This window comes from Argiope bruennichi, chromosome 10, assembly GCF_947563725.1.
Source record: "Argiope bruennichi chromosome 10, qqArgBrue1.1, whole genome shotgun sequence".
Lineage (NCBI taxonomy): Eukaryota > Metazoa > Arthropoda > Arachnida > Araneae > Araneidae > Argiope > Argiope bruennichi.
The window spans coordinates 17,172,610-17,193,535 of record NC_079160.1 but is presented as its reverse complement, the minus strand read 5'-3'; the positions used below and the strand labels follow the sequence as shown (position 1 = coordinate 17,193,535).

Genomic DNA, 20,926 nt, shown 5'->3' with positions numbered 1-20,926 from the left:
AATTGCAGCAATTTAATGTTTTTCGATTTTATAATTATTTCATGCGGGATAAATTAAAGGTATTCATTAATCTCCATTAAAATTGAAGGGAAGATGAAAGCAATGTTTTTTTAATGTTCCATAATCATTAATCTTATATTGCAAAGTTTGAAATTAAATTCTTGTCATTTTACATTACATCACTGCATTACAAGAATGTCATTTGCATTCCATTCTTGTAATTTTATATTACGTTAGGGCAAATAATTACTGAAATGATACAAATAAAAATTTAAATTTCTGAAAAAAAATTAACTAATTTAAACTTTCAAATTAAAGTTGTTTACACTTTAACAAGAATGGCATTTTATTTAAAATGCCGAATTAATGATAAGCATGGAAATGCATGCATCGAAAATTGAGACGTATAAACATATTTTTATTTGAAATAAATTGTATTTTTGGGGTCGTTTTCTAAACTTGATTTTAAATTTTAAAGTTAATAATTATTTGAAATAAGGCAGAATTAAAAATTAATGTTTTAAATTTGTTTAATGCTCTATAAAAAGTGAAAAATGGCAGAAACTTTTTTTAAATTAAATATTGAAAAAAAAACTATGATTTGTTTGAGAATTTTGGCCGTTTTTTTTATGGCAAAGATTTTGGCTTTTTCAAAGCAAAAAAAAAAAAAAAGTAAAGAAAATATGTTTTTGTTATTGTGAAATCAACCAACAAGTATAGCATTTCTATCTATACTTTAAAATCTATTTCAAAGGAGATAAAAATAGAATTCATCTCTGTTGCATTATTGCTAATTAACTTATACAATATTTCTGGTTGGGAGGCATTTTAAACTTTAAAAAAAACTAATTATAAAGTATCGATAGAAAAAAAAAATATATTCGAAGCGGACTATTATTCTTGCTTTTTCAACAGCATATATAAAATTCAGAATTTAAAGTTAATTCAGACATTTAATTGAAATTAGTGAATACATTTTAATTAGTTCCCTGCCAAAAAAAAAATCCGAATTGAAACATGAAACGCAATGGCTATATACATGATATAAAAGAGATGAATACAATTTAAATAAAAAATAATTGAAATTGCAAATGAATTTACTAACAGAGCGCATAATGAAGAAGGATTAATTTATTCAGAAGGCAAAATAATACGGATAAAAGCACACAATAATTAAGTACTTTTTGAAAAGAAAGTGGATATATATAAGGCAATAGATAGACAAAAAAAATATTTTCATATATTCAAGAAATTACAAATACATAAATGTGTCTTTTAAAATGTAAAAAGAAACAAAAAATTTTGATTAAATGCAAATTTTATAAAAATACCAAGAAGCAGAGAGATCAAGCATGCATCAAAATAAATGATGCAAGTATAAAATGAAATATTGAGAATAATAATTTTTAAGATATTTATAAAAGAATCCGAAATATATCGGCAAACAAAATTAAAAGGAAAATAATGCGAATATAGACCAACATACATTTTGGTACCGGGAGTATTTTAACAGAATTTTATGGGCGTTCCATGTGAAGAAAATTAATAAAGACAAATTCGTGCTCATCAACTTTTGTCTGTAAGATATGACGATAGTGTTATTTGAATTAACGCATTAAATAAGACCTAAAGTATAGACATTAAAATAAAATAATGAAAAACAAACTGATTAGAGGAAGTAGCTTGCACAAAACTACCCAGCACACTCTCTAACAAAAGTATTATTCCAGAGAACGCCTAGCATGGCGTCAGCATACAATAGTTGCCAAACATTAACCTTTGGCATTCATTTAGCATTTTTACTGAATTTATCGTGCCATCTTTGGCGAGTTATTTGGAGATTGATCCAAGGTATACGGTTAATAGTATCCGAAAATTAAATTTGTGTTTAAGACGCGTTTTCTCCAACATACTGAAGCAGAACTACAATTTTAGTCACAAAATTACATATCAAATTTGATATATTTAAGTCATGCGTTTTTGAATGATCGACTTGTTTGAATTGACTTGTTTCTGAAAGTACAGACCGACAGATGGTCAATCCCTTGTTGGACTTGGCTCAAAATTTGAAAAGTGTCTACGATATGGATGTTCATTCCGTGCGCCGAATTTTATTTATCTAGCTCTTTTCATTTTATAGTTATTGCTTCTTTTTTAACTTATATTTAAATGGCTGAACAGACAGACTTCCTTGGAACGGATTTTGCCCAAAATTTGACAGAAGTCTTCAAATTTGATTTAGGAATTTATTCCAAATTTCATCCGTTAAGCTCTAAGCGTTGTTTTTTAATTGTCTTTCTCACAGACAGACATAATATCAAAAATGTGTTTTTCGAAGTCACGGCGGTTTAAAACATGGAGATGTGTCAAAATCTCGAATTTGGATTCATTGACGATTACAATACATTCTCTTTCCATACTTCGTACACAAGAAAATAAAAAAACATAGCGCCACCCTTGTAATTTACAACTTAGAAATTTAAAAACTTACTTACTTAGAAATTTAAAAAATCTAATAAAAAATTTATTTTATTACACTTCAAAAGTTTCTTAAATTTGATATTCTTAAATGAAGTTTGTTTAAGGAAATCCAAATAGTAATCGGTTGTCATGTGAGTATTGATTCTATATTGCAAACTTGTATAAGATTTGGGGCTGATCCATAGTGGTTGGTTCTCGCCACCCTGATGGATACAGAAAGGGGAAGGGCTACCCTCCTATCGATGACGGGATGTACTTTCCTACGGAAGGGTTGTACCGTGGCCAGTAAGGACCCTCAAGACTCAATCATAGTTCCCTCCATGGTACTATCGCGGAGGGCGGTCATTAAGTTATATCCGTGTGCCTTGGAAAGGGTCGGAATAATAAATTTATGATTGCACCTTGATAAATTATTCATTTTGTTATACATTAATACCATCGTGAATTTCAAGAAAAAAAAAGTTTAAATGGCTATAAGATTAATGAATCTTTATAATCATACTAGTTGTTTCTGGCGAGCAACAGGTTCGCTGGAGATATTGGTTATATTTAATTTCAGTTCAGTCCTTCAGATATAGCTTCATGTCCGTAATTCCGCCAAATTGTCAGTTATTAAAAGTGTGCTATTTTAAGTCTTACATATCTTTTCATTTTGTATGTGTATTTTTCTAATAAAGACCAGTTCCATGACTATTATTTATTTTCATTTACCTGGTTCATTTATTTTCTAAATTTAGCAGTATTGTAACTTTGCATTTTATACTCGTCCTGGACGCTACATACACTGGTTCAATTTCTATCCCCCTTTTTTTTTTTTTTCTCTCATTTATTTTGCAATTTTGTCGCTCATCGAATTCTTAATGGGGGAGATAACAAATTGCAGGGAAAAGTAAACTAGATTTTTCAAACCAAATTAGCAATAAATATTGTTTAAATGCAAAGATGGAATGAAAAAATAAGAAATGACGAATCCGGTCTGAAGACTTTTTTCAATGGTCACCCTCTGGCAGGGATTCAAATCAGGAATTGTTTTTGTGAGGCGTCTGACTTTTGTCTAAGTATTGACCCCTCAGGACCCGAAAATCTCAAGAGATTGAGGTTTTGAAGATAAGAATTAATATCAGGAAATCAAAGGCAATAAATGACACAATAATAATAATCAAAATATATCAAAATTCAAATCTAAGCAAGATCACAGCAAGAGTTAATCAAAAAAATTTCAGACTATAATAAAACCATTAAATCATAAAAGCAAAGAACACACTAGTTGAAAGTGCAAACTATGAAAAGTGTTAAACTATGCAAAGATCTATAATATCTATCTATAATAAATCTGCAAGGTCTATCAATAAAGATGCAAAGGTCTATCAATAATTGCAAAGTTTAAAAACGATTTAGTATTTGTCTTTTGGATTAGAACAGAGGATTCTGGGTTGTTGAGGTTAAAGCTTTTTTTTTTTTTTTTTTTTCTTTTTTCTTTTAGGTACTTGTCAAATAAAACTATGCAAAGGTCTATTTTAAACTTAATATTTATTTCTAATTTGGTTAAGTTCATTTGTATTTTTTAGATGTAGGAACATTAGTGCTCGCTAAATACAATGCATCTTTTATTAATTTTGATTAAGGAAATATTTTCTTTTAATTTATTTTCATAAAGCTGGCTTTTTGATTGATAGATTCTTTGAATTTCAAGAGAATGTATATTTCTGGAAACTTAATGAACCAGCAACCACTGATCACACACCATAAGAAATACAACACATCTGACTATTTTGAAACAACACCAGAAAAAGCAGACAAAATCCTCAATTTATTACTTAAGACTTTCTGATTTTAATCCTGGAGGAGACAGAAATAAGTGAAAAAAACAATAAGTACGTTTTCTTTAAAAGATCAATGTCCTATTTAAATACTCAGACGATCATTCACCGTCATTTTTATTCACTGTAAAGCGATGGAAATTTTCTTAATTTCCTCAAAATTGAAAGGAACAGATTTAATCCTTTTAGACAATCAATAACGAATATTTTCACAGAAATAAATAAGCACACAAAAAGCGAAAAAATGTAAGCTCCAAGAAAGAAAGAAAAAACTGACGCATTAATTTTTTTGTTTGTTTAAGATTCCCTAAGTTCTAATAAGTTCTAGTAAGTTCATGGTAAAACATGATCAACATCATAATGCCAATTCTATATATCCAAAATGATAAATCAAGGGGAAAAAACAGATGTGAAATTTTGAACTTTAAAATATTTAAATATCAATATATAAGTTAAATATTAAGTAATATTTAAGCTAAAATGATAATAGATTTATTTATAATATTTAATAGTTTTAATAAATAAAACACAAATATTGAGTAAGCAATTTTAGTAAATGAGGTGATAATAATCAAAAAACAATAATTTTAATAAATAAATAAATTTAATGTAATATCTAAATAGGAAATTAACCTATGAATACAACAATTATGTGATAAAATTAAAGAACATTAAGCATTTAAGAAGTTAAAAACGTTTTTAAAAGTGAAAGATTTTTTAACTGCTATTGACTGAATACATTGCTACATAAAATAAAACAAAAAAAATTATCGAAATTTTAATTAGAAAATTAATTAAAAAACAATTTTACTCCGTTTCAAAATTTTAAAAAAAATGTTTTTTAATGAATATCTTTTATAGTGAAATTTTTTAAAGTATCTTTTTAATGGACATAGACATGCAAATATTTTTGAATTTTAATATTTTTTTTTAATTTTCTCCCAATTCCCAACAAACGATTGCTTTGTTATTCTGAAGTTCAAACCGTTTTCATTGTTTCATCAATAATCTGACTGCGTAATTTTCTTCCATTGTTGAAACATCAAGATATCATAGATATGAAATTGCATATCAAATATTTAACTGAAATTAAAAATACCCAATATCCACAACGAACCAGCTAGTTACCAAAGGCGATTAAGTAACTAGCTGGTTTAGCTATTTGGGTAACTAGCTAACAACCTAAGGTGAGGTCAAATACTTTGAAGTAATCAAATTAAAAATACAATTATAAACCAGGGGGAATGCCAACCTTTCTCCGATTTTTACGCACAAGTGATTAATCCAAAATGATGCATTTTGTGCTTTTAGCGCAGAAAAGAAGTGTACATTTTGGGTGTCCCTTTTTCATAGATTTAACAAAAATCTGATACAAATCTACAGTTTTGATAATAAGATATTATACCAAAGATAAGATATTCTATCAAATCTCACTTGTATAAGTTGCTTCGTTTTCGAGATATTATCTTCATATGCTCACAAGTATGCATACATACATACCAACAGTTTGCTGGAATGCATACAAAATCCGATATATAATGGTACATTTATATAAATTTCACTCATCTAGCTTGTTCTGTTTTCAAGGATGCGCAGACAAATTTCTTGTCAATAGAAATTCGCAAATTTAATGAAAATGCCACAAAGCATGTATGTATGTATATATGTATGTACTCATTACGTTATCGTGTTCGCACACAGACATCATTTCAAAAATTCGTTTTTTGGACTCGGAAAGGCCTGAAACATGAAACTTCATTTAAATTTAGAGTTTGTTTGTTTTTTTATTTGGGGAGGGGGGGCTATTTTTTGTTATATACTTTGCACAAGAGAAAGTAAAAAAAAAAAATGTAAAAATTAAGGAAAGTGTTATAAAATGATGAGTTTTAAATGATAATACACAAATATAATAAATAAATAATATACAGAAATCCAAAAATTTAAATCTGTTTGGAATTAATAATAACCTGCAAATCCGAAAAATAATGATATCAACCCAGAATTTAAAGCAGTTAATTTTTTTTTGACGAGTATACTCGTCATGGAAAAAGTACAACATTTTGCGTTATGACGAGTATACTCGTTATAACGCAACTGAGCTAAATTAAATTTTTGCGACGGAATTTAGATAAGCATTTTCCGACGACATCGAAACAGTTAACTGGTTAAAAGTACTATACTTCATAAGCATTTATCGTTTGAGTTAAATTTATTTCCAATTTTGAAGCAGCATGAAGTCATCTACAGACGAATATTAAAATTTCGTATCGAACGCAAAAATTGAATTTTTATTATTTCATATATTAGTTTAATATCAAACTCCATCTAATTCCAGGTTGATGATAGAAAATATTAAAATTTAAATTTGAAATGGAATTTAGGATTTAAATTCGTTTAAAATCAAATAAGAAATAAAAAAAACTTTAAAATATATGAACTACATCTTTATAAATGCGCCTAATCAGATGAATCATATCTATTTAAATATATATTTGGCGAAACATCCACTCCGATTCCTTTTCCTTCACAAATCATTTTTTTTTTAATTAGAAATTGTAAAACTGAAATGATTGTCGACTGAAATGATTTAAAATTATACAAGGTTATTCAAAACAGCAATGTCGATTACAAATGGTTGAAACTTTCTTGTAAATAACGATGAGCAGGGAAAATTTTAACCTCTTAACTGTTTTGTTTTCTATCTAATTAGATGACATTTTCTGTTTCCGGAATCTATTGTTTAATTACGTACCGTGAGGTCGTTAAGAGGTTCAGTAAAGAGACCGAATTAGTGTTACTGTTATTTATTTACAGGTTGCGTTACATACAGCAATTTACGTTCAAAAGTTTGGAATAATATTAAGATACATATATAAAAGCATGGATTAATGCATGCAGCACATGCCATCGCCAGATCTAAATTGAATCATTGAGCCACAAGGCGTCAGAGGGCACTGTTTCTGACGTCCTCACAGTCATTTATGGTTAATATTACAAAAGCGGCTACAGTATCCACAATATAAGGCATTTGTGGATTTTGTGTAATTTGTATAGAATTCTAGTGCTTTTGAATGATTTTATTTCAGGTTATAACTTTAAAAAATGATAATTCAATGCTCAGAAGCCCCGGCATGACAGTTATGAGGTTAAAGTTTTATTGGAAACATATTAACTGCCCTATGTGATTTCTCTTAGTGATACCAGCAATAACCATATAATAATCCATTTCGGTACCATGTGATGCACTCTCTATGCACATTCAGATCATTCATTGTATTGCAAAGAAAAAGTTAAACTATGTGTAGGGCGCATCTTAAGAAAATGAAGTACCAAGAGAATTTTTTTTTAGAAAATTAAGATATTTTACAGAACAAATGTTCAGATATAATGCGATATTTTCATCAAAAATCGACAATTATCTGTATAAAACTGAAATTTGTTTTTAGTTTCACTTTTTGCTATGTTATATTCATTTTTATAATATATAATCTATGTTCCGATGCTATTTTCACAAATTCGAGCTTCAAATAAAAGTATAATGCATACTTTTAGCTCAAATCTGGATTGCTTATATTGCTGTTCCACAAAGCAAGCAATCTATTTATTTACAAAGATTTATTACAATTATTTTAATGATTCATTATCTATATCTATACTTATAATAAAGCTCAATGTGTGTGTGTGTGTGTGTGTGTGTGTGTGTGTGTTGGCGCTCTACAGGCCAGACCGTTTGACATACAGCTACCAAATTTGGTACATGTATACCTTGGAGGTTGGGAATGTGCACCTGGGGTTTCTTTTTTCGAATTTTTAATTAGAATTTTAATTATTAATTAAAAACTAACTTTCCCGCCAAAAAAATCTTCCATTTTCCCCACCGCCAACTTTTCCGCCAAAAAATCTTCCATTATCCCCAGCGCCAAACGAGAAAGGCTTCAGTTTTTTTTTTTCTCCCAACAGTAATGAGGCTAGGGTTAAAATTTTTCGGCGGATTATTTCAATCGGTTCTGTTTATTTTCTTAATGTTTGATGCATTTAAAATTAAACATTGTTAATGAACCAATCTTTCAGATTCATTCTGAAATACTTTTGAATTAAAATAAAACAGAATAAAGGAAATTAAAAATTTCTAATCCGAATAGCGTTCCAACTGGCGTAGAAAAAATCACGTATTTGCGTTACGTAACCGGCGAAGAAAATTCACGCATGCGCATTCTGTTCTGATTGTTGCCATGACAACGTTATCATTGGATGATTTAAATTATTTTTGGGTTAGTTGCATGCTTTTGTAAGTAAATTGTATTTATGTTAGTTATATATTTTTTGTATATGCTTATAGTTTTAAGTACATCGTTTCTTAAGTAGTTTTTTTAAAACCTGTTTTCAACCGTTTATTTTCAACGATTCGTTTTATTTTCTTAGTGTTTGATGCATTTAAATTTATACATTGTTAATGAATCGATCTGCTTATAATGAATCTAAGAAAATTTTGTTGACCAACTCTTGAGATATTACATAAATTTAAAAAGATATTCTTTAGTGCCCATAAAGTTTAAACGCTGAGTGACTCTATTTTCAGTAATCAGATTATAAAAAAATGCTTTGTTTCAGTAAAAAATATTATTATATTAATTGAAGATAAATTCTTTCCATTTTAATTTAAAGCATAAATTCTACGGGTGCTAACAGAAAACGAGAGAGATACATATTACGTTATGACTGAAGGCCTTTATAATATTATGAATGAATTATATGATAATCAAAATTTGAAGTTTTAAAATATTTTGATGAAGAAGCTATTAAAGTAGAAATTGCATAAAATATTTAATTATTAAAATTTTAACGAACATTAAGATTGGCGAACCGGCTGGTCGCCAAAGGCGGCTAGTCCGAAATAAAATTGAAAATTTCATGTTATTTGTCAATCGAATACCAGTATTTAAAGACTGGGAAAAAATACAGCCTATTTCTGAGTTCAGGATCCAAATAATATATTCCCTAAGTTATCTGATTAATTTTGAACAAATCATTTGCTAAACTTTTCACCTCGGAAGTTTTTGCATTATACCATCTTTTTAGCCTACCCCTTTACAAAATAATAATAATAATAATAAATAAATAAATAATTTTCCCTGTTTCCAAAATTTATAACTGTTATATTTTTATTTCATAGCTGCTTCTTAAATACATTTTATGCAAAAATTCAAAAATAATTTATTTTTTAACAGTTTTCAAAAAAATCCAACCTGAACGTAGTCGCGTACCTTACGGAAACTATCACGATAAGATTGTTTTCTTAAAAGTTTCTGAATTGTTTCTTAAAAATTCACGATAAAATTGTTTCTTAAAGAAAATAAAAGGTGAAATAAGTCCAAAATTTGAGTTATACTTTTTCCACATTTTTGAAAGACGTAAAAACAAATATATAACAAAGTAAATGACTATATGTTATAAGGCCGTTTTTTTTTTCCCGCAAAAATATGAAATTTTTGATTTAATATTCTTAAATTCTTCATGTTTAAACAATTTTCTTTATAAAACTTTTTTAATTTTATTTCTAAATCCAACTTTTGGGACGTCGCACTGATTTTATTCGCTTTTACATACATCTTAATGCTATTTTACATCTGCAAATGCTTTTTATTTTTAATTCAAATCTTTGGAAGAATTTTCTTATTAAAACTCATAAATTACAATCTAATGCTGAATCGTTGTTTAAATTTGGCATAATAATTTCTCAATATGTTCTGCTACAGAATAAGTAATCTATTCATTTAGAAACATTTTATAGTTGTTTTAACGCTTCACACAATGCGAAAAAAAAATTGAAATTTTAAAATTATTTATCGGTCGAACAGCAATATTTAAAAAATTAATAGAAATAAAGTCGCTGTTGTTATCTGTAAACATTAAAATAATTTAATTACCTTCTAAAATAAAAGATTTTTGCTTTATAGCTCTTTTTCAGCCAAAAAAAGATACTTTTTTTAAAATTTTTGTCATTTAACTGACATATTTTGGTCTCGTGGATGTTTTTTCAATATCTTTTAAATAAAAATATAACTATCTCAGATGGATTTTCCAAAAAATTAAAATCATCTCAAACGCAGTCACATACCAATCAAATAAAAATTAAAACAATAATAAAATCATAAAAAAATATTTCGATGAAAGCACTTACTTGAACAGTTAAGTTATGCTCATTCTCTTCGGTTACATCAGAAATATTATCAAGAATTTCCTCATCCCCCTCGGAATCATCAGGTGTGCTGAGTAGAATTTTAACGGGGGATCCGATGTCCGTCATCGGGATCTTTTGATATCCGTTCACTTTTTTAGACAACATATTTTTCAAAGTCAACTACTTGCTGGTGTTTTTCATCAAAAACAAAAGATATTTTTAGTAAATCGATCAATTCTTCACATATTTCTTCACATCCGGAATTTCTTTTTCAATCAATATCAATGATTTGTTGCTATAGCAATATCTCAAAAGCAAAAACAGTAAATTTAACAGCCTCTTTCCGCTACTTCAAATTCCTGTGACAAATCACACTAGCTTTTAACTTCAAGTAATAATGTTTGCACTTTCGTTAATTTTAAGACAAACAAAAGCTGAACAAATTGGCGAGCAACCCGAGAAAATGAGCCAACAGTTCGAAATTGTTACACGGAGATGCGTAAGAGGTTGGTCAGTAAAATCCATAAAAACTAAACTTATTTTCCAAGAACTTCTCTTTTTTTGAGGTTTTGTCAAACTAGTAAGGTGACGGAGGAAAAAAGGTTGTTCAACTGGAGAATCAAGAAAAATTGCTAATTTGAAATCTGCTATCGTTCCGTTTGTGACATTATTCTCTAAAAAAGAAAACTAAAAATAACAGTGTAAATGTGAGAGATCTCTGGAAAGATTTGAAACCCAATTCAAGTCAGAAAAATACAAAAAAAGAAGTTTTTTCGAAATTAATGGCACGTTCTTATCATCGAATCAAATTTTCCTTAAAAGGAAAAAGAAATCACCTTAAGAAATAACTGTCCGTAACGTACGTAGAATAGTTTTCAGTAACTGACATAAAAAGTAATGCTTTCAAAATATATCACCACAATTAAAAATAGAAAATAAACTGATTACTGCAATGAAAAGTAATTCAAGTCAAGAAAACAAACCTTCATTACTGTACGCAAAGTAGTTTCCAGCAATTGGCATAAAAATAACAATTTCAGAAAAATTGCCACTATAGAAAATAAACTTATTGTTGAATTATATATTCTAATACCTGTAATTTTCAAATATCTTTATACCATAGATTTTTAATCAAATAAAATTCTCCAAATTATAGAATATATTATCCAAAAATGTATAATGAATATAATGTTATTTTTGTTTTAAATGTAAATTGCATAAAACTCACAACCGGGAATAATATTTTCTTTTATGACGGATGAAAATATTATTTTAATGATTATCGATACTTACAATAACCAAGTCCGTAAACAAACAACAAGTGTAATTTTTTTTATCGATTAAGCAAATTTTCGCGTGTAATGTCGTTGCACGTGCTCCTCGTTTACATTGTTGCAATTTTTTGTTTGTTTGTTTTTAACCTACTTCAAGATCACTCTCTCGATCCAAACGTTTATTTCAAAAATAACAGGCAAAGGAAATATTCTCTTCGAGTGGTGTTTGTTAATTTTTGTTCCCAGATATTTTTGCAACACCAGAAACGCCAATATACTCTCCAAATGGTAAACTTCCAATGATCGATTAAACAAAATTTTCGAATCCTTAATGCCACACGCAATAATCAAATAACTGTTATTATTTTAGGCTGTCAACAATAACAATCTCTAATGATTTCAATTCAGTCGTATGACAGGGAATTGATTCTACAAACGATCTCAAGAAATCAGACCTTGAAATACTTCAAAGATTCATCAAATCAATCAATGAATTAAACAATTATAATTTTTTAACATCAAATAAAACTTTTCAAAGGATATGTATAAGAACTTAATGAAACGAAATTAATTGTCGACAGATCTGATTCCAGAATTCACACTAAAGCCAGTTGAAAGCTATGCTTCAGAAACTTCTTAATCCAATCAGATTATGTAGCTATCACCCCTCTGGTTCGATCAGTTTGTGACACAAGATACAGTTCATAGGCAATGTTTTCGTTATAGAGATCTGGAACGATTTCGATTTTTCACATTAAGATCTTTTTAACACAATGATACTCGGAAAGACTCAATCTTAACACGATCATAAGAAATCTTGAAATATTTCCAAAAATTAATCCGATTAACGAATTTCACATTTATCAGATTTTTTTCAACAGATCCGAATAAGAATTGAACGAAATGAACTGTTACTCTGCTTGGAAGTCGACCGATCGGATTCCAAACATTCACACCAAATCCAATATGAAATGTATTTTTCAGAAACTTTTGAAGATCACTTATCAAATGATGCAACAGCCACCCTTCTGTTCGATAAGCGTCTCACACCAAATACACTTTTCCAACTGATCAAAAAAGGAGCACGCCAAATGACTATTACCCTACATAATGCCCAATCAATTTGTATCTTATCGATATTCAGGCAAATAAGTGGCGTGAAACAACTTCACACGCACACTCGGGAGACTCACAGAAACTCAGCTAAGTGACATCCAGCGAGCGCGTGGGGGTCGTTGGAAATCTTTCAAAAAAGAAAGTGGTGCAACATGGGTAAGGGAGGACGGAGGTGGAGATGACGGATTTCGGGAAAGATAATGGGATCCAGAATCGAACGTGAGCTTGTGTCAACAGCGGATTCGACTCTGAGGCATGCGTCCGTCGTCAAGGAAAAAGGAAGCAGGTTGGCGACAGGGTAAACAGTGATGTTGATGGACGTGACGGATACGCGATGCAATTTGTTTGAATTAAGATAACGAGCAAAAAGTAGCGGTCGCTTCATTCCTTTAAGGGTCATATATGATGGTAAAAGCCGAAGGAAAAAACATATCGCTTTTAATCAGCTAAATGAAGCAAGGATATGTACCGTGACCACCATGTTTGTTCTAACCCTTTAATTATTTTACCCGTGAGTCATGCTAGCCTTGAATTATCATTTCTCAAACTTTTAAGATGAAATTAAATTACACAAAGACTAGGGGGCTTCGTCCCCATTACTATTTTTAAAAAACAATGCAGAATGTCCATATTACTATTTCAAAAAACAACAATGCTTGGTTAACACGTGGATTTCTTAGGTCTTAAAACGACTGCTAGCCCAGATACGAAAAATATTCATTTCTCGAAAAAGGTAAACAAGCCGGAATTCTATTCATTTGTGTTGCCACAAACGGTCTGTTTAAAAGTAGAATTAACAAATAATGTTATTTTAAATTAATGCTGTTAATTAAAGATTTACTTTTCATTTTTCGACATTATTTGACCTTCAAATGCAGTATAAATACCTCAAGTGCAGTATAACAACCTAATAATTTTCATTAAATATTTCAAACAATACTGACAAAACAAACTTCAAATGTCGTAGATCAGGTCACCCGCTATCTATCAATCACAAAACGAATAAAACTCAATAATCTGTACGTAATTTTTTTTTATAATTCTAATATCAGAGCGGGGAAAAATTTGACACTTAAAATGATATCGTTTTTTTTTAATTACAACAAATCACTGATAAAAATCTATAAATTCATAATATTTAGAAATAAAAATGGAAAGTTATTTTTGATTTGTTTTTGTTTACCGTCCAAAGCTTTCTATTTAAATTACAATCTTAGATGACTCCAAATTGCATAGTATAATAATATCCGTTTCTCTTTCACTTCTTATGACTAAAAAATATATCTTGACATTTCCATTTTGACAGCGGGCCAAATTACATGTTTGAAACTTTGGAAGCGTTTCATCTGGTTATTCTTTACCTTTCTTTAAACTCACTCATAAAGCTAATTTTTTTTCAATAAAATTAAATAAGGTTTTCAATATAAGCAAGTGATGATGTGACTTATTTTTATTCAGAAGTAAGTATATCTCCATGTTAAAAAATGAAGAATTAAGTTAAATATTTCAACGAGCTTTTAATTTATTTCTAATAGCACAATTAGCTTGGTTTTAAAGACTGCTGATAGTATCAATAATTAGTTACAAAAGATAATCTATGTCTATAGCACGATAATTTAACTCTAGACGCCAAAAATCCATATTATTTGAAAAATAAAAAATAATAACAATAATAATTGTAAAAAAAAAAAAAAGAGAGAGAGAGAAAGTTCCAAAATAATTCTAAAAAGAAGCATGCTATTATATATTTTCACACTGAAGAATAATTCTTCTATAATACCAGATTTCACTCACGTATCACAATCAGCATTAAATAATGTTTCTGCCATCATTATTTGACATCATTAATCAAGTTGACTTTTTCATATTTCTAATGATGGAGTTTCAGAATTAATTTTCCATTCACTTCATAATGTCTGAGTTAAAATTTTAAACATTTGAGTCGTCTCAATGACAATATTTTTTTAAATAATTAAATTATTAAATTTTGAATGGGTAATGAACTTCCGAGATAATTAAATTCAAAAGCCTGTGTGATTTGTAATAATGAATAATAAAATGGTCAAATTAAAAAAAGTTCACTGTTCATTGCACTTAGAAAAGTTTATTTCCCAATAACTTTTGGATTAATTTAGATAAAATAGATAAATCCTCTGTTTTTTGTCGTTCACACTATGTTAATCAGGTCTCGCCTGTACTTCTTTCAAACCAAGAACAAAGAAAAACAAAATGTAACTTTGATCTTCAGAATCGAATTTTACTATTAAATAATTTCATGGTTAATTTTCATTATTACTCACAAGGTAAATCAACAAGAATTCAAAAATATACAATTATCGCGATTACGTCAATATTTAATGATCAATCAGAATTACACTATACACAAACACGTTTTTCTGATACAACATCAAGTCTGAACATTAGAATCTGTTTACTGGATATTATTTTGAAGACTATAGAACCTGAATCTTGTAATTCGGAACCTAGGTCACATGAAGTTTAGTTTAGTTATATTAACTTCCCGTTTTAAAGCAACACTACGGCTATTTGGGGACGGACCTCGTCATTTTGAACCGCGGTTATATGACGAGGAAGATACCTAACCTGGCACCCTCTCTCGCTTACACGACGGTTCTTCGGTGGGAATCATGTCTCGAATATGAAGGCCTCCAGTTCCGAAGCTGCAACCTGAGTCACATGAAAGAAACAACTGAACAATGTACCATTCTCAAAATTTCCCACTATAAAATTATGATCCTAAAAGGAATTACAATGTTCTCTCCAAAGAAAATCGTCGGAATTTTCGTTGTAAATAAAAGGTATCTTTTCAGAAGTAAAATTTAATATATGATAGAAAGTTTAGGGTATATAGAACGAATGATTTGTTTCAATTACTGAGTAAAATCTCTCCAAAATTAACATAATGCATGAGCATAGTTACTTTTTATTTAAATAAGCTAATAATAAAAATTCCAAAAAAAATATAAAATTTATAACTCTAAAAAGTATATGATATTTTGCATGACAAATAACATCTAAATTTTAATATTATTGTGCTGAAAAAATAAAAATAGATTTAAAAGATGCAAAAATATTTGTAAATATTACTGCATAAAATTTCATACGATTTTAATGAATAGAATGCATTCTATGAACACCGAAATTCATAGAAAACAAGTTTCGAGAAAAAGGCAAATGGCTATCTTTCTATATTAGAAAGATAGCCATTAGATTAGATTCAGTGCTAAAATTCAGTTATAAATTTTCGACATCTCAAACCTATACAAATTATGCATTTATGTAATCAGTGAAAAAAACATTTCATTTTATTAGACTAAAATTGAAAAACTTAATATTTTTAAGGTATAAATGCTCCCAGACACTCTTTAATTACATTTCACTATCAAATACGTATTACAAAAACAATTAACATTTTACCAAACATGCACATATTAACAAACTTGCTTATTTTACAAAATAAATAAATGTATTGTTTTATTTACTACCATCCATATCGCGGAAAAATTATTTCTAAGGAACTAAAATAGAATTTTCTATCTCGATTAGTATGACGCAATAGAGTGAATATGTAAGAAGTATTACAACACAATGACGTACAGCATTGCTTTTTGGCAATGAAATAAATTATTTCAAGAGAATAATTTTTCATAAATGAGTTTCCGGAAAAATAAAATGATAGACGCTGAAAGGAGAGGGGAAAAAAATCACAAACGAAAAACGACTGGCTTGTTTCCAGTAGCAACTGTAGTTTTACGGTCTCAGTTACGTAACTGTTTACGTAACTTCGAAGCAGTCGCTTATTATTCTTAGCAGTCAAGGGAAATTCTTATTCACACAGAATTTTAATTTTGAACGCGCCCTTGGAATTTACTATTCACACTACAGCAAAATTTTCCGCATAGAAGTTACAAATACGTTGACCGCAAATTTGAAAACAATAGCCTTATAACAGTCACATCCCCATCGAACAACATTATAAGGAGCTTTTAAAAGTACACTCATAACTTCAATCAGCGCATTAGTTTTAAAGAATTTAATAGATTTTTTCTACTCTTGTTGAATTTTACTAGAGACCAGCTTACTAGTCCAGATTATTGACTTTTTAGGCTTCTAAATTATTAATATCGAAAGCATTATTTTAAAATTTCACCTTGTTATTTGATATGATTGTAAAACATGAATAAATTTACTGCAAATTAAGAAGGAAACAGAAAATCCTGCAACGCAGTGAATGTTAATCTTCTTTCCTCTGATAGAATGGAATTTTTGATGACACAGCAAGCCCTCTCCAGAGCATTTCTAATAATATTTTGCATTTCCATTCATTAGCAAAACTAAGCACACAAAACATTCAATGCAGCCATAAAAACGTTCAATGAAGCAGTCTGAAATTCGTATGATGGTTTAATGACATTTGATTGTTGCCATTCGACGATGAGCAATAACAGCAATTTCTGTGCCATGTATGTTGGCGTTATATGTTATACTGACCCACATTAGTTTTTTTAATTATTATTTCTCTTGGAGGTAGGAATAGAGGGTAGCACAAAAAAAAGTTTGCACATTCCTGCTCTAGCGAGTTTTAACAATGAATATACATATTCTAGAATAGTGATCGCTTAGATTATTTTTAACAATATAAAAAAATGGTGATTGAAAAACTATTTTGAATTTGCGGATCGTATCAACAGAACTCGAGTAGGTTCTTCCCCCTTTCTGTCTCTAAAACAACATGTAAATAGCGAAGATTCATCAAAAGGTATATGTTTTTGATAATTATAATATGTTCTTGTATATAAAAAGTAAAAAAGGGCACTAAGTCGGAAGAGTGCCTTATTTTCTACAGTTTTAAGTAGTTGATAAAATTCCATTAATATTTGATTTTAAAAAAATCTCAATTTGTCGATACTCTGTTAAATTTTATAACGCTATGTCATATACTGAAAGTTTTCTATTTTAGTTTAATTTAATTTGTATGAATTTCTATTTTGAAATTATGCAAGGAGCATTTTTAAGGAAAGTCAAAGTTCTGAAGCTGTGATAGGGCTCGATTTGTATGGACCTCATAATACTGAACTGTTTTCAGATGACGAGGACAAAACCTGGGCTAGTACCCTCTTCTGCAAACCACTACACTATACCGGTGAGAAGTTCCATTCTCGACTGATTTAATATTTACAAATCCTGTATGCATAATGACATACAGGATTGACTTTCGTAAAACTGAATAATAAGCCTTAAACTTTTTTTTTTCAGGAAAAGGGTGCCACTATGGTCCATCCAGTTCCAAAAAAAGTTTAAGTATATGAGCGTCTTGGTTTGAAGGTACCCGAGGATTATTTGGGGGCAACGCCAAAAATGATAACATTTTTCAAAATCCGGGGAACTTTTCTTCGAATTAACTACACGCATTTGAAATAATTTGGATAATTGAAAAATTTCATTCTTGGATACTTTTTTTAAAATTATAATCAAAAATCTTAAATGCGAGAAACTTTTCTTCTTCCAAATTATTTATTAAACGATCCCCCCCCCCATCTAGAACTGGTAAATTTAAAAGCTCCGATTCTAATCCATCTCAATCATGTTACGATGGCGCATGATTCTCGAAATCAAACGGACGTTCCAAAATTTAATTATTTTTATTTGTGGTCCTGTTACTTGTTGTCAAAAATGCTAAGGGATGATCTCTCTCTAAATACACACTTCTTTATACGGTTCGACAAATCAATAACAAGCTGTGGGTTGCCAGTAATAACAATATTTGCAAATATCTAAGATCAGTCTAGTTTAGTTATATTAACATCGCGTTTTAAAACAATACTAGGCAATTTTGGGAGGGACATCGCAATTTTAAGCAGCGGTCAGATGACGAGGACGAGACCTGAGCTGGCACCGCTACTTCAATCTTCCACACCACAGCAGCGAGAAAGATTTAACGTGCACCAGACCCGTTTACACGACGGTTCTTCGGTGGAAATAGGTCTCGAACCTTTCCGGTTTCGAAACCGAGACCTTACCACCTGGCCACCGCGGCCTTGCAAATACCTAAGGCTTGTTACAATATCATTCTTTGATAAATTTAATGTGACATATGACTCCAAACTTTCAATAACATCAAGAGATTCCATAGACTTATCCTTGTATAAAATCTAATTTTATCTTTACCACGCCGACGGGACTCTGTACTGATCTTGCCAAAACACCTTACGTAAAATTCTGCTTTTTTTCCTTCGAAGTATTGTTAATATTTGATTATTTCTATTCAATGTAATTGCTAATCATCTTCTTGATGCGCAACTACTTGCTGTTCAATACTCTTTTTTATTTGTTATGTCCCGAGGTTAAGAACTTCGAGTTCAAGAACTCTGTGACCTATCTCTCAAATCAATGTATTCTTATATTTGAAAAAAAAAAAAGTCTTAACTATTAATTTGTCTTAATTTTAGTTTTATTTATTTGCTAATTTTGGATTCAAAAATTCTAAGAAGCCCTACTTTGTATAACAACTAACATTAAACATCGTTAAATATTTCGAATAAAGATCGAACCCATCAGTCTAGACCATGAAGACATTCAGAAAAATCAACATTTTTCAGATATGTAGAAAAAAATTGATAAGTTATTATAGCATATAAATTAGTAGAAGTAGTTGAAGAATAAGTGAAACCAAATATTATACAAGAAAAAGCATCTCTTAACCAAAAAACAGCATTATTATAATAAAAATATCTGCAGTTATGCATTAAAACCTTCAACGAAATTTAACTTTTACTCAAGCACAGAATTTTCGAAAAGAGCTTTTAAGTATCCCTCTTTAAAACCTGATTACTTCAAAGATAACACAACAGGTCGGCAAAATATATTACTTATAATTAGAAAATTAAGCGCCAAGACGTGGCACTGAAATTAATTAATGCATCGTTCATAGTTGCTATGGCAACAAAAACTTATGGAAAACTTCTTTATAAGTTGAATACGCGTTGATTTTTTTAATAAACTTTTTTATTTTTAGTCTGGTTGATGGCAGTAAGGTTAATTGAAAATACATTTAAAAAATTATAATACAACTTCAGGAATATAAAATAGCATGCAAGAAATGGGAAGCAAAAGTTGGCCCAAAAATAACACACAATACTATTATATGCATATATACATAATGTAAACACAATTTTTTATTCAATTTCGTGGCAGAAGAGAGAAAACACTTTTAAATTTTTAGTTCTGGATATTTTTTTTTTCGCTTTATTCCATCCCGGAAAGCATATGTACAAGAAGGAAACGACGTGGTATGTTAATCTACAGCACGACATAAGAGCAAAAAAGAGAAAAATATTTAGGCATCTTTTAAAAGAATTCGCTTACATGACTGATTTTTGTCCCTTCACTCGGAATGCGTGAAAGTTCTGATTAAAGCAGTTTTTCAGAACTCGTGTAGCATTAATTAAATAAAAGAAGTGGAATTGGATCAGGAAATAAGAAAACATTTTAGAATTAAAATAATATGGGTAAAATTAAGATAAAAATTACGAAATTAATTAGGATTTAAATTAGATTAAATCATAAAGCTAATGTACGTGGCACAGAATTCGCTCTTATTACACAATACCAATTGGCAACAGTCATATGTAAACAAATAACTATACGAACGTTTCAGACTGCTTCATGGAATGTTTTTCCAGCTGCACATAATTCAGTGCTTCCCTAATTAATAAGGCTTCAAATTATTATTAGAAACACTCTGGACAGAGTTCGCCAAAAACTCTATTAACTCAAAAGAAAGAAGATGTAAAAAGAAAACTGTCGCCAAATAAGCGTTTAATCGGGCGCGAAAATAGGCTTTTCTATAGCCAGATGGGCAATGACTATGATTTACCTAAGGAACTCGATGAACCAAATCCCCTAAAACTATTATCTCACGAAAAAGGTTTTTTTGCTTCATCTTAAAACTGAAAATAACTATCTTTTTAATGATATCAATTTCATTTCTTTATTTTTAATACACTTTTAAAATGTAATACACACTTTGTAAT

General features: G+C 29.5%; 1 protein-coding gene across 3 annotated transcripts in view; it reads right to left on the bottom strand.

Moving 5' to 3' along the window:
• LOC129989276 (adenosylhomocysteinase-like 1) overlaps positions 1-20,926 on the bottom strand; it is a 369,980-nt gene that overhangs the window by 278,558 nt on the left and 70,496 nt on the right. Inside the window, exon 1 of one of the 3 annotated variants that reach the window (XM_056097691.1) lies at positions 10,483-11,419. The exons of the other annotated variants lie outside the window; for them this stretch is intronic. Coding sequence (XP_055953666.1) covers positions 10,483-10,647 — 165 coding nt within the window. The 5' untranslated portion in view covers positions 10,648-11,419. Of the gene's footprint in view, positions 1-10,482; positions 11,420-20,926 lie in introns of those variants that run through there. 3 annotated transcript variants of the gene reach the window in all.